Source organism: Suillus subalutaceus, assembly GCF_016647625.1.
Source record: "Suillus subalutaceus strain FC151 chromosome Unknown DFJ58scaffold_22, whole genome shotgun sequence".
Taxonomy (NCBI): domain Eukaryota; kingdom Fungi; phylum Basidiomycota; class Agaricomycetes; order Boletales; family Suillaceae; genus Suillus; species Suillus subalutaceus.
In genome coordinates, this window is record NW_024540271.1 from 182,432 (window position 1) to 196,281 (window position 13,850).

The following is a 13,850-nucleotide window of genomic DNA, read 5'->3' on the forward strand; positions in this document are numbered from 1 at the left end:
CTTAGGCGAAGGACGAGTGCATTCGCCACACAAAGCGTACACAAATACCGACCACTGATCTTATCAAGGCTTGATAGCTTTGCATCTCATGGAACTTTGAGGAGACCTTTGAAGCTCCTCCAGTCTGAATGAGGTAAAAAGATGTTCCTGCACTGTTGTCACAACAGCCGGCAGGCATGTAATACAGTCTATCAAAGCATAAAAGTATCACTGGTCTGGGTATCCGTGTTAACTAGGCCCAATATAACATGTTATTCACTTCGATCAAAGCTAATGCTAAAGTTAATGGCTTAGGTTCTGATATATCTTGCTTGCAAGATTCTTGTTCTCCGACAATTGAAGCTATTTTGTTTCTTTCAATAAAAACAGGCCGCCGCATCTGTGGATCGTTTGTGCATCGATCGTGCACGCTACGCTGGTCAGACAGGGGCGGGATTCGGAAGTCGGCACTTCCCGACAAAGCAAGCTGAACAATAAATATCGAAAAAGACCTCATCTCAGTACCTTTACCATCTCATCGCACTCACTGTATCGCTTTCAAATGTCTGGTCTCACAATGCACTTCCATTCCAACCCGGCCTCTGGGATGGCCGTTATACAGGCGGCTGAAATAAACTAACCAAGCCCTCGACCTCTCTAGACAAGGCAATTATGCCGGTGCAGAGGATCTCTACCTGCAAGCACTCCATCTTAAACTTGGTGCAGTTGGTGAGAATCACCCGACCATTGCCATAACTCGTAATGCACTTGGAGAACTCTACCTCAAAATGGGCAAAATCACGGATGCTGAAGAGCAGCTCAAGAAGGCTATTTCTGTCCACATGAGGAATAGTCCTGGATACGATGCGGCAGTCTCTGTCGAGAATCTTGGGCAGGTGCATGAAGTGAAGGGTGACCTCGAGGAAGCGAGGAGAGTTAGACTGTCCCATCCCGCAGACATCATGGTCTGTGGAAACTATGACGTGAGGTAGTTTCGTGACATCTTCATAACACTTGCTAATCGCACTATCAGTGTCCTGGTGAGACGTTTGATCGGAGCCAGCTTTTAGCTTGTTCTGGGTGCAAGGTACGCAATCTCAGGCAGCTTCAGGCTGAATAGACGCTCGGGAGAACTGAGTGACTTTGTTCCACAGTCCGTCTTCTACTGTGGAAGAGCCTGTCAGGTGAGCTGCGAACTTCATGTTATCTACCTGGCGCTTAATTATAACGCTACTTAACAATGCTTGGGCGAAGGATTGGCGTGCTCGCCACAAGACATTCTGCAAAAAGCGTGCGTAAACGAGTCAGATCACTCTCGCGCCTTGAGAATTTCGCGTCTTGTGGAGATCTACTAGCCTTCCTCCCGTTTGTATGAGGTAAATATGTTTATGCACTTTTGTCGCAATGGGACGGCATGTATGTAATCTAGTGAAGTCCGTCTTCCTCTCCCATGTCAAGCTCGCTGCTCGGTCCTAGATTACTTCGGCCAAAGTTGTAATACGTGATGTAATTATACAAGAAATCCTGTTTTTGTGATCCCTCAGCAGACTCCGAAGAATTACACACATCAAGTTGCCCATCTATTTCAGTTGCCTCGGAGTCCCACAAACGCAGACCCCTTTGGCTATTCGTATTATCCCTTAACTTATATTCGGTACATTAACCCCCAGGACAGCCCACAAGGCCCCGCGTCTTAACAGTCTTAGTTGTTTGTTGTGGTATATAAGTAAAGAAATTCTCTATCTCGATTCTCAGTTGCCTCTCAGCCGCACTGCGCCTTGCCTGCACAGCCATCACCTTATCGTCACGCGGTCACAGGATCTGTTACACTGTAACGCCTGTGAGACGTGATAACTCTGGGCTATTTTTTTGTCTTTCCTTTTTTTGTCTTTCTTACAATATATCTCTCTTGTAAATTAATATCATGCTGAACGGAACTGGAGTTAAAATCTTCACTGGTTCGTCTTTGGATTTTGACTTTTGCGACCTTCTCTTATGGAGTGACACTTGCCCTAACAGGCACCAGCCATCCTGAGCTGGCGGAAATCATTGCTCGACGGTAAATACAAATGAACTCGCGAGCGCGCTGTTCACCCATGCACTCTCTAGCCTTGGTCTACCTCTTGCAAAAGCTGATGTGACCAAGAGCGGCATCGGCGAGACAAGCGTCCGCATCGCAGAGAGCGTTCGCGAGAACGATGTGTATATTATCAATACTGGCTGCGGGGCAGTCAACACATCCCTCATGGAGCTGTGTATCATGATCCATGCCTGCAAGATTGCAAGTGCTAAACGTATAACGGCCGTCGTCCCTCTTTTCCCATACGCACGACAAGACAAGAAGGATAAGAGCCGCGCCCCAATCACAGCGAAGCTCGTAGCGAACATGATACAAAAAGCAGGTTGTGATCACGTCATTGTAAGTGTCTGTCCTGCTCCAAGGAACATTCCTGTGTTTGCGCTTTTTTTTTTCCTTGAGCCCTTTGTCAACCCAATGCTGATAGCCATGGATATAGACCATGGACCTTCATGCATCACAAATTCAAGGATTCTTTGATGTGCCAGTAGATAAGTGAGTCTAACGTTTGATCCTGTTTCCAAGTGTGGGTCACTCATGTTCGTCCACTTTCGTCGTGCGCAGTGTAAGTGCTGTGGCGTTTCATAGATTGGGTAATAATTTGACACGTGACCACTCCAGCTTTTCGCCGAGCCATCATCAATCCTGTACATACGCACCCATTTCGACCTTCAAAATGTCGTAATCGTTTCCCCCCGATGCGGGCGGTGCCAAGAGGTAACAGTTTACTGACAGGAGGTTTATGATAGGCCCTCATTATGTCTCAGGGCTACTTCCATTGCAGATCGCCTGGGGGTCGATTTCGCTCTTTTTCACAAGGAACGGAAAAAGGCCAACTCCGTATCCCGGATGGTTCTCGTTGGGCATGTCAAGGACAAAGTTGCCATCCTTATCGACGATATGGCCGACACTTCCGGAACGCTATGCCTTGCAGCACATCATCTCACCGAAGCCGGTGTAGCCAAGGTTTACGCAATCGTGACACATGGAATATTGAGCGGCGATGCTCTAGAAAATATTGAGAAAAGCGTGCTGGAGAAACTGATCGTGACAAATACGTTACCTCAGAAAGAGAATCAGGCCAAGTGTTCTAAGATCGAAGTTATCGACATCGGACCTGTCCTCGGGGAGGTTATCCGGCGAAGTCATTATGGGGAGAGCGTGTCGAAGCTCTTCCATGAGGTTCCCTACTAGAAGGAATAAACGAGAGAGGATATTATTGTATGACTGTATTCGCGTACAGTGCAGGATCCGATCATCATGTAACCGATCTGCGAGAAGGATATATAGATATATAGAGGATAGGCTTGTGTCTAGACCTGGCCATGGCGCTCGGATCAATATCAGAGCATCAGATGAAAAAGCATGTCAATCTCCAGCTAATTATAGACAGGGATCAAATTCGTGAGACAAAGTTTTTAAACCAAACTCAATCTATCATATGACAGAAGATTTGAATTCCAAATTAAGTGTGAGATCGTACTAGTATCGCTTAGTTCAAGCGGAAGGACCATTCTTTTACGGGGCGTCCCCGGAGTGGATGCACAAGGCAGTGGCTGGTATATCATGAACATCTAGATGCGGCTACATCATGGGCAGGATCAAGAAGGAGAGGCCAAGCGGTTCATGAGAGATAATTATGGTGCCGTTGGGGTGTCAGTAAAAAATTGCCACGGTGTGGTTCTGAGAAGTTCTGGAGTACATAACAAGAAGGTGATTGCGTAGGGTCCAAGGCTGATAGCCGGGCAGACAACCTCACTGAGTAGTGCGCAGGATGGACGAGAACGGGACCGAATATTTGGGTAACATAGCGGAATCCGGTTGTACCCGCGGAAAGCTGGGAAGACATGTGTTAGTAGGAGGAGAGCAGACTGGGACTCACAGAAAATTCCTACAGGCTATATAACTATACGATTGAAAGTTTTTAGCGTGAGTATGAGTTATTGAACGTACCGGTGGTGTAATCTGTAGCCCACGGTACGAAATTAATGTACTCACCATCAACGTTGAGAGAGAGCCGGTAGTACGAGTTCAAGTTCTCGGTTGTTGTAGCACAGCTTTAGTAGTGTTCCCTAGTCTGGCGATGAAGATGCTTCTTTCCACTAAACCTCCTCGCTTTACCTTTTTCCGCTTTCTCGTCTTCAACACTTGTCTGTTTTTTTCGAGTTCGTCGTCGCCGTAGTCGTCGTATAGCTAATTGCGAGCATTCGGTACATTTCTTATCATCACTTATTATCTCTTTCGTCGTATGTTCCCTTAGCTTCAGCATTCGTGCTGGCCCTCTCGTTAAACTCTCCTTCCCACTTCCCATCGCCAGGCAATGCTCTGCGTATCATGTTCACATCCTCGAATCATGCCCACCAGAGCAATGGTCACTCAAATATGCACAACGACTCGCACAACAATCACCAGACAAACGGACATACTATCCACCAGACAAATGGTCACTTTCACCCACCACCACCTTCCCAATCTCATAAATCGGCGGCTTCCTCTCAACCAAAGGAGACAGTTTCTGTCATTGGTATACCCTCTGTTTCTATACAGAATGGAAAACTCCAAGTCGGAGACTCTCGTTCCAGTCAGTCCTTTCGAGCATCTCAATCTCTTTCGTTCTCTCATATTCACAATTTGACCTAAAGGCTCACATCGCTCTTATACACCAATCAAGACCCTGGGCGACGGTTCTTTTGGAACAGTCTTGCTGTGTGATTGGCATGGGACGCTACCGCCCAATACACCACTCTCTCCTATGCAATGCGGTGGCGGCGCTAGACCAGAATGGGCTGAAAAGCGTCTCGTCGCCGTCAAGAGGATGAAAAAGAAGTGGGAAGGGGGTTGGGACGAATGTAAAAGGCTAAAGGAGCTCGAAGTACGTCAACTAACATTATTCACCACCTCCCATTCTCACCAAGCCTTTCAGTCATTACGCGCAATACCATTTCACCCTTGCATTATTCCACTCTATGATTTCTTTCTCCTCCCCGATACTAAGGAGCTCTATTTCGTCTTCGAGTCCATGGAAGGGAATTTATATCATCTGATAAAGGCGCGAAAAGGCCGTACTCTTGCTGGCGGCCTTGTTGCTTCTATTTTTCGCCAGATCGTTTCGGGTTTACACCACATTCATTCTTCAGGTTATTTCCATCGTGATATGAAGCCCGAGAATGTCCTCGTTACGACAACGGGTCTCTTCGAATATCGTTCACTATCTCCGGTAGCCCCTCCCAATGCACCTACGGAGAAGGATGTCGTCGCGATCATCAAGCTAGCCGACTTCGGGCTTGCGAGGGAGACACTCAGTGCACCGCCATATACGGAATACGTTTCAACCCGTTGGTATCGAGCTCCAGAGGTGTTGCTTCTCAGTCGAGATTACTCGAATCCAGTGGATATGTGGGCTCTTGGTACGATCATGGCTGAGTTAGTCAACCTTCGACCGTTATTTCCAGGATCCGGCCAAATAGACCAAATTCATCGCATATGCGAGGTTCTCGGAGATCCTGCAGACCATGGAACGGATGTCCGCGGTAGATCCATCGGTGGTGGCAAATGGAGCAGAGGACTCAAGATGGCAAAACAATTTAATTTCGCTTTTCCAAAGGTCGGTTGCTGCAATATTATGTACTTACAAACATGGCTGACATGACATACCAGAGCACTCCTCGGGACTTCTCTTCAGATTTCGACCGCAGTATCCCTCGCAAACTTATTGATTGTATATCGGACTTACTAAAGTATGATCCTGATAATCGTCTTACGAGTCGACAGTGTCTCGAACACCCATACCTTATTGAGGCTCTTCCAGGGAATGTCCCCCCAATGCCTCCTGCTCTTCACACACAGACTCTGCCACCAACGTCATCGAGATCAGCTCCGAATGGCATATATCATATCACTCCCTCTGCTTCACCGCGCAGCATTCCTCCGTCACATTCACATCACTCCGCCCCGAAATCACCCTACCATCAACCCCCAAGCCTGCACCCGTCACATATACCCGATGCTTCCTCCTCCCATCGCTCCGCATTCGTCCCCTCCTTCGTTACGTCGACTATCCACACACCTACCTCACATAAAACAGCAGAATATGCCGTTGATCCACGCATACATTCGCATTCGCATTACTCGGACATTCCAGAAGAAGTACGCGCTCAAGGCACGTCCTCCCCATGGGCTAGTCACGCACGGAGTGACTCGGATCAGATGGAGGTATCTTCTCCACAGGCAGAGACCCTTCTCGATGCTTACCACGCGGGCTATCCGATGGAAGTACAATCTTCACCGATGGTACCGGAGTACCAGAGTCGGCCCCGCGTCGAACCCGACCATCCGATGCCTGCCCACGATGCCACCCAATCGCCGAGTATCAAACTCAGCAGCAAACTACACTTCAGCCTTGGCAAGAAGCCCTCTAAATGGGGTCTTTCCATGTTTGGGCACGGAGAGAAAGTCCATCAGCAACTTCCTCCCGTCGACGAAGTACCGGGTGCGTCTTCCAACTCAACGCCGTCGCTCAAGCGTACGCAATCTACAAGCTCGGATAGTCCGTCATTGGCAGAGTTACAGCCTATGAACGGCTCAGCTCGTAAAAATGCCAAAGCTATCAAGAAGGAGGCCGAGCGACAATTACGCGAAGCGGAAAAGCAGCGCCGCGCAATGGCAGAACGCACACAGAGGGAGCAGGCTCGCGCGGTCATGCAGAAGCGCAGCCAGATGTACATGCAAACTACTTCACGGAACGAGTTGGAGTGGATGTGGCAAACACATGCCAGTTTGCTGAATTCCCATCAGCGAGGAACGCCCTTCGACGAGATGGAGAAGAGCAAGGTGTCTGCTTCTGGTCCTATTCGACAGAAGGAGACCCAAGGAAGTGCGAAGGTGTCATCGCCGACGTTGAACGCTGCTTCAGGTCGATATATCAACCCTATTGACGGCACGCTGGCTCCCAATGACCGATGGGGGTTACGGGATGAGCGTTTGTCGAAAGTTCGACGAAGAGACTTTGATGACGATCATTCCATGTCTTCATCAGACGTTCACAGCTTAAGCCGAATGTCTGCCATCTCGTTCGCTACAGTCGATAGCGACCCTGGCCCATCACGGACGCGAAGACCAACGTTGTATGGGATCAACCGAATGACGTCCGCTTCCTCACTGCGCACGGGCACGACGTCCTTTGATGATTTCCCTACCTCTGCTCGGTCATCGAACTCAATCTCTCTGGACCACCAGTTCAATGACTTCTGCATACGTGCCTCTGTTGATACCACATCTTCTGCATCGGGAGCTTCCTCACCTCCGCCTCTAAATCTCCTTTCCCTATCACCATCACCACGGCCGTGGATCCGTACCGATTCTACCAGTCCACAACACTCGTCATATATGGTTCCTCCGATGATACGATATCCTTCGTCTTCTCATAAGTCATACGAATGTAACGGACAGTTGTATGGTCACCCTCCAAGTCCGGGGATAGACCCTCAATCTGTCATAAATCCGATATTCAAAGTGGTAAGCCAAGCTCTAGTTATACACCTCAAGTAGAGCTGACTTATATCTTAAGACTCCATTACCAACATCGCCCAGTGATCATTTATCATCACCACATTCTCTCCCCCCATTTTCTCAACTGGAGGCAGTTGCAGAAGGGGAATACCCTCCATTATCGCCCATGTCCTTCCATTCGCCGGAAGATGACTGACGCTGCTGGCATCACCACTCTCCTTTTGGTTTTATTTATTAGGTCTTGTGAGATTAGGAACGTTCAACCAGTTGACATACAAATCATTCATTGCTACATCTGCTCGTTCTTACTCGCCCATGTGCGCCCTCTAAACTGTATCTCACCGAACCCAGGAGGTCGATCGGGCACATCGCCCAGATTCATTGTGACTCTAGTATTTCCTCCTGGTTTATCTTACCATACTTATCCCATTCTAGTAGCATATTTAGTTTGGTTGGGCGTTGTAGAGCGCCGCTGTACTTTTACCCACATTTGCAATAGGCGGCAATCAGAAACATGCAAAGCATTGTTTGACGCGGGATGACAATATTGAATGCAGTCTTATGCGGAACTCCGGTGGACAGCCCGTACTAATTAATAGTTTCGCATCCTACTTAGTGGTCATGTGGAGCTTGTTCAAAGCGGAGGCCGCTGGAAGCCGTACGTGTGAGCTCGAAGTCTGGCCAGAAAAAAAATAATCACATACCAGTAGCTAAAGGCAAAGTACAAACAATAAATTGGTTAGCAGTGACACGCCAAGCCATGACGATACTTACCCGCATGGCCGAGCACCAGGTTTGTCCTGCAAAAGAATGTCAATCATGGTACAGCGTCCAGAAGTACCGATACAAACCAGGTTGATAAATATCTTGGGGTGACCAAGAGGTCCTCCTCCTGTAACAAATCGTCACGCCGACACTTAAGTTGAGAAGAAAAAGTATCACTGACCACCATCACAAACAGCTTTCCGCCCATGCACGACACGGATAGGCTCATTGTTGATCATCTCCATTGCGCTCAATGGGTTGGGCTGGAGTTCGAGAATAGTTTGTTCAAAACGTGGACCTGACTGGGCGACCGCGCGTGGTCTCTGGTTGGTTGACCATGTCGTTGGATAATTTGGTGCTTGGTTCGCGACGGGTGATGGAGACGCGGGAATGGGTGTTACAGCATTTGCGGAAGATGAAGAAGAGCGACTTAGAACCTTCAGCTGAGAGGCGCGACGCACCAGACGACGGCTGAGCATGGTTGCGGACATCGAGAGATTCGAGACGGCGGCCGAGCCCGAAAGCGAGAAATGTTGCGGAACTTTCGCCAAAAAAGGAAAGTCGGCTAATCTCCAGGAAGACTCCTCCCTACAACATTTACTGAGCTATAGAGGCTGTAGCTAGCCCGTCATGCAAATTATGATACAGTGTTTGGGTACGATTTAATACAGAAGCGTACACGCGAGGTGCCTTACAGTTATTTATACGCCTGAAATGAAGACCTTAATCCATCTCCTCTATCTCAATGTCATCGGCTTCATTCCAATCTTCATCCATTGCATCAACATCGGCCTGGCCTTCATGATTGGGTACGATAACAAGTTTGTTGCGGGGACCGTCGAACCGAATATTCACAGTCTCCCCGTCGCGAATGCGGTCAGAAAGTAACATCACCGACAAAGGATTCAGAAGCTCGCTCTGGATAGCGCGGTTCAATGGTCTTGCTCCGTATGTCGTCGAGTACCCGATAGACACTAAGTATCTTTTTGACTCGCCATCGATATCAAGTACTATCTTCTTCTCGGCTAGGCGGTCTTGGATCTCCTTAAGCCTCAGGTCCACGATCTTGAGCATATTGCTTCTGGAAAGTGCGCGCTGCACCATAGTGTAAAAACTTTAGAACTTAAAATGCATGCTATGTCGTGACTTACGAAGACGACGATCTCATCTATACGGTTGATGAACTCGGGTGGGAAGTGGCCCACTATTGCCCCCATGACTAGCTGCTTGGTCTGCGGAGTTACTGGACCTTGACCTGCGTCGTTCAAGTATGCAGCACCTAGATTTGACGTCATGATGATAACAGTGTTTCGGAAGTCGACGAAGCGACCCTGTCCATCAGTGAGTCGGCCGTCGTCGAGAACCTGAAGGAAGAGCGTGACGAATTCTCGCGAAGCCTTCTCAATCTCGTCGATGAGGATAATGGAATAGGGTTTGCGCCGAACATATTCGGTGAGTTGTCCTCCAGCGTCATAACCAACATAGCCAGGTGGGGCGCCGATAAGACGTGCGATAGAATGCTTCTCAGAATATTCGGAACCATCGATGCGAATCATAGCATCAGGGGTGTCAAAGAGAATAGTAGCGAGCTGCAAAGATTTCGGTTAGTGACTGTAGTTACGATGAAGTTACACCAACTTACTGTCTTGCTGAGTAGCGTTTTTCCTGTGCCAGAAGGACCGGCCATCAAGAAACTGGCAATAGGTCGCTGAGCATTAGCCAGTCCACTCCTCGAGAGCCGGATCGCGTTGGCGACAGCTTTCACAGCTTCCGGCTGACCGACAACGTAATCGGCGAGGATACGTTCCATGCGAAGGAGTTTCTCCTTTTCGGTTGACATCAAACGTGTAACTGGAATAGCCGTCCACCGTCCAACAATTTCCGCGATCTGTTCAGGAGTGACGGTATCTGTACCTCCACCGATCTTGGCGTCCTCTTCGACCTTTTTGGCTTGAAGAGCTTCTAGGCGATTCTGCAGATCTGGCAGGGCATAATAGCGAAGGTCAGATGCAGTTGCAAGGTCATATCTAATATGCGCTGTGGTTAGGAGATACTCGATTGATCCAGAATGGCACGCGTACCTTCTCTCCGCCTCATCGGCCTTAGCACGTAGATCGTCGATCTTCCTCCGCACTTCGTTGATTTCGTCACCTTTGCGCTTTTCAGCCTCGTAGGCAGCCCGAAGCGGTTGTAATTCGTCGTCAACATCGGCGATACCTTTTCGAGCCACGCTTAGACGCTCCTGACTGGCCTGATCCTTCTCCCGTTCCAAAGCATGAATTTCAACCTCCAGTTCGAGCTTACGACGTTGAAGCTTGTCAATGGCTTCGGGTGCTGTCTCTCGAGTAACACGGACACTAACACAAATCGTAAGATGGTTGCATGGAAGATATTAAGAAAACACACCTTGCACAAGCTTCGTCGACGAGATCAATTGCGGAATCGGGAAGACGTCTCGAAGTCAAATAACGATGGGCCAGAGTTGCAGCAGAGATCAAGGCACCATCCAAAATTCGAACACCATGATGAACCTCGTACTTCTCTCGAATGCCTCTGAGAATACTAATCGTCTCAGGAACACTGGGTTCGTTCACCAAAACTTGTGCGAATCTTCGTTCCAGAGCAGCGTCTGTCTCGATATACTTGCGGTACTCGCTAAGCGTGGTAGCCCCAATGCAACGCAGCTTGCCTCTAGCCAGAAGCGGCTTGAAGAGGTTGCCTGCATCCATGCCACCGCCTTCGGCACCTCGACCAGCCATGATGAGGTGAAGCTCATCCACAAACAGGATGATAGTTTTGCCATCCTCGGATGATTTCTCCACTTCGCTCAAAACTGATTTGATTCGTTCCTCGTACTCGCCTTTGTACTTCGCACCAGCCATTAATGCGCCCATATCAAGCGAAAACAGGCGCCCAATGAGGCTGGCTGGCACATCCCGGTTGACAATGCGTTGAGCAAGACCCTCTGCTATTGATGTCTTTCCAACACCAGGCTCGCCAATGAGCACAGGATTGTTCTTTGTTCTGCACAAGGTGAGCTTAAGGGTGACTACCAACCAAAAAAAAAGAATTCTACCTTCTGCAAAGAATACGGATAATTCTCCTGATCTCATTATCTCTACCAATAACGGGGTCGATCTTCCCTTCTTCGGCAAGAGCAGTCAAGTCGACCGCATATCTCTGCAGGGCATCGAATCCTGCTTCTGCATTCTTGCTTTCCACTCGACGATTTCCTCTGGTCTGCTCGATAGCTGTCTTCAAGGCAGCCTCGGTGAGACCAGCCTCCTTGATGACAGAGGATAACGATGGGTCCTTCAAGAGTGCGAGAAGTATATGGTCCTGCGCGATGTAGGAGTCGTGCATGGTTTTCTGGAGTGACTGGGCCTCGCGCAAAACCTTCAACGCACTGGCGCTCATGGAAATCTCCTCCGGAGGTGGAGATTGTGAGGGTATTCTGACAATTATCTTCGAAAGTCCACGCTTTACAATGACCTGTCGTGAGGCGGGTGAGCGTTGCACATGATACCGGCATACGTAGATACGTACTGGATCACCACCAGCCTTCTGTATAACAGAAGAGAATAGGGAGCTTCCACCATGGTTTGACAGACCACCTAGTGAATCATCTCCCGCACCCTCATTCAGAAGAGCTGCAGCGATGTGGGCAGGATGAACTTTGGAGAACAAGTGAGCATCAATTAATTATCAGTGGAGTATGAAGACATACGTTGGGCATTGGAGTAATCCTTTGCGAGTTGAATAGCAGCCGAGAAAGATTGTTGAGTTTTGTCTGTGAATTCAAAGCTCATGGTGAATGGGAAATGCGAACTTGAAGAAATGAGCTTAGTCGGACAACGATACCTCCTTTTTATCGACCTTGGTTAGTCGTAGTACGATCCAGAAGCATGGAGAGGAGTACACTCCTTTATCGAACATTGCAGAACTTGCTGGTGATATCATCGCACGTGGCAGTGCAATGGAACCGACCTGGGTCAGCCTGGGTCCTGACAGCTTCATCTGGCTGCTGACTCCGGTGCACATACTAGTAGCATTTCCTCTTCTCCAATGGTCGCATTGGACACCGTCTGGCCTGCAGATTCGATCGAGTTCTGCCCTCATGAGAGTGCTTCTGAGATTTTTGTTTGCGGAACCTATCGATTAGAACAGCCCCCCGCCGACTCGGATGCTCGAGTGCAAACCGCATTAGATGATGGTAAAGGAGATTTCGAACCTACGACAAGAAAACAAAGTCAAGTCCGTCGTGGCAAGTGTCTTGTGTTGCAAGTGACAGAAGACAGAGAAATGTAAGCAAGCTAATATTCCCGCGAATCACTGGTTCAACGTCTATCATCAAGTTCCCAGATTCAGGAAATCAGTCTCCCAGCTGTCCTCGACCAGAAATGGTGAGATTCGCGTCACATACTCGCGACTAATCGTACTAAATGACGATATCTGAACAACCGTAGGTGTCATACATCTCAAACGGCCTCTCCAGTACTCGGAATTGCAGACTCGGAAGGGAACATCACACTTCATGAGTGGCACAAAGAAGAGGTGACTTCTAATGTGTTTGTAATCGCATAAGTCGTGACTTTGTGATTTTAGCGCCGGCTCAAGTCGTTTCAGAGCGTATCCTGCGCACCCTCAAATGTTCTGTGCCTTTCCTTAGACTGGTCTACCCGAAGATACCCCACGAAGTACGCTAGCCCAAGCGTCTGCAGGCAATTCTGACCCAAGATTCTGAGACAGCAGTTATGGTTCTCTGGTGGTTTCCCTATCAAGCGGCTCGCTATGTGTTCTAAATCCTGATTCAACTGGCAATTTGGCTGTCGTCAACCAGTGGCATGCGCACGATTACGAACCTTGGATTGCTGCTTGGAACTATTGGGATACCTCCATCGTTTATTCGGGCGGAGACGACTTAACCATGAAGGGCTGGGATGTCCGACAGAATTTTGACCAGCCCATCTTTACAAATAAGCGGCATGTAATTATCTCCACATATTTTGTTTATTTCTCATACCCTCGAAGATTTAATGCGGGTGTCACAACTATCCAGAGCCATCCACACATCGAATATCTCATAGCCGTCGGAAGGTAGGTCTTTGCTTTGCCATCAACATCACGGCTTTTGAAGTCGCGCACAGCTACGATAATAACGTTTGCATTTTTGACACTCGGAAGCCGCTAGTACCGCTCGTCCAAGGAGACGTTGGAGGGGGCGCGTGGCGTGTCAAGTGGCATCCGTCACCCAGTCGTAAGGAGGATCTCCTCGTTGCAAGCATGCACGACGGTTTTAAGGTGGCGAAGGCCCACCATCGAGAAGATGTAACATGGGAAATTGTGAAGCGGTTTGATGACCACAAGTCGCTAGCATACGGCGCAGACTGGTCGTTCGCTCCTCCAGGTGCAGATGGGGAGACACTGATCGCGAGTTGCTCCTTCTACGATCACACGTTACACCTCTGGAATGGCTAGTCAGGAGAATATAAGTGAGACATGAGAGATACGTAAGGATATC

At 48.7% G+C, this 13,850-nt stretch overlaps 6 protein-coding genes across 6 annotated transcripts; 4 read left to right on the plus strand and 2 right to left on the minus strand.

The window, feature by feature from the left end:
* The first annotated feature begins 441 nt into the window (after positions 1–441).
* On the plus strand, positions 442–1,522 carry DFJ58DRAFT_773032 (uncharacterized protein). The gene is made up of 5 exons (XM_041389293.1): positions 442–592; positions 666–962; positions 1,013–1,066; positions 1,134–1,163; positions 1,234–1,522. Exons 1-5 carry the CDS (start codon positions 542–544, stop codon positions 1,276–1,278), a joined length of 477 nt encoding a protein of 158 aa, XP_041246968.1. The 5' UTR covers positions 442–541; the 3' UTR covers positions 1,279–1,522.
* A 313-nt stretch (positions 1,523–1,835) lies between these two features.
* On the plus strand, positions 1,836–3,434 carry DFJ58DRAFT_773037 (phosphoribosyl pyrophosphokinase). The gene is made up of 6 exons (XM_041389294.1): positions 1,836–1,937; positions 1,999–2,038; positions 2,089–2,398; positions 2,496–2,543; positions 2,678–2,763; positions 2,824–3,434. Exons 1-6 carry the CDS (start codon positions 1,904–1,906, stop codon positions 3,248–3,250), a joined length of 945 nt encoding a protein of 314 aa, XP_041246969.1. The 5' UTR covers positions 1,836–1,903; the 3' UTR covers positions 3,251–3,434.
* A 956-nt stretch (positions 3,435–4,390) lies between these two features.
* On the plus strand, positions 4,391–7,760 carry DFJ58DRAFT_724835 (Pkinase-domain-containing protein; the record flags this gene model as incomplete). Its single annotated transcript, XM_041385147.1, has 5 exons — positions 4,391–4,637; positions 4,699–4,928; positions 4,980–5,660; positions 5,714–7,570; positions 7,623–7,760. 5 exons carry the CDS (start codon positions 4,391–4,393, stop codon positions 7,758–7,760), a joined length of 3,153 nt encoding a protein of 1,050 aa, XP_041246970.1.
* A 574-nt stretch (positions 7,761–8,334) lies between these two features.
* Positions 8,335–8,808, minus strand: DFJ58DRAFT_656141 (ubiquinone oxidoreductase 20 kd subunit; the record flags this gene model as incomplete). Its single annotated transcript, XM_041381890.1, has 3 exons — positions 8,335–8,364; positions 8,416–8,456; positions 8,511–8,808. 3 exons carry the CDS (start codon positions 8,806–8,808, stop codon positions 8,335–8,337), a joined length of 369 nt encoding a protein of 122 aa, XP_041246971.1.
* Positions 8,809–9,052: 244 nt separating this feature from the next.
* On the minus strand, positions 9,053–12,138 carry DFJ58DRAFT_724837 (P-loop containing nucleoside triphosphate hydrolase protein; the record flags this gene model as incomplete). The annotated part of the gene is made up of 8 exons (XM_041385148.1): positions 9,053–9,424; positions 9,481–9,918; positions 9,972–10,356; positions 10,411–10,686; positions 10,736–11,353; positions 11,406–11,821; positions 11,876–12,003; positions 12,057–12,138. 8 exons carry the CDS (start codon positions 12,136–12,138, stop codon positions 9,053–9,055), a joined length of 2,715 nt encoding a protein of 904 aa, XP_041246972.1.
* Positions 12,038–13,807, plus strand: DFJ58DRAFT_867892 (WD40-repeat-containing domain protein; the record flags this gene model as incomplete). The annotated part of the gene is made up of 6 exons (XM_041394221.1): positions 12,038–12,633; positions 12,685–12,732; positions 12,796–12,883; positions 12,935–13,026; positions 13,079–13,426; positions 13,477–13,807. The coding sequence occupies exons 1-6, from the start codon at positions 12,395–12,397 to the stop codon at positions 13,805–13,807; spliced, it is 1,146 nt and encodes a 381-aa protein (XP_041246973.1). The 5' UTR covers positions 12,038–12,394.
* Positions 13,808–13,850: the final 43 nt, after the last annotated feature.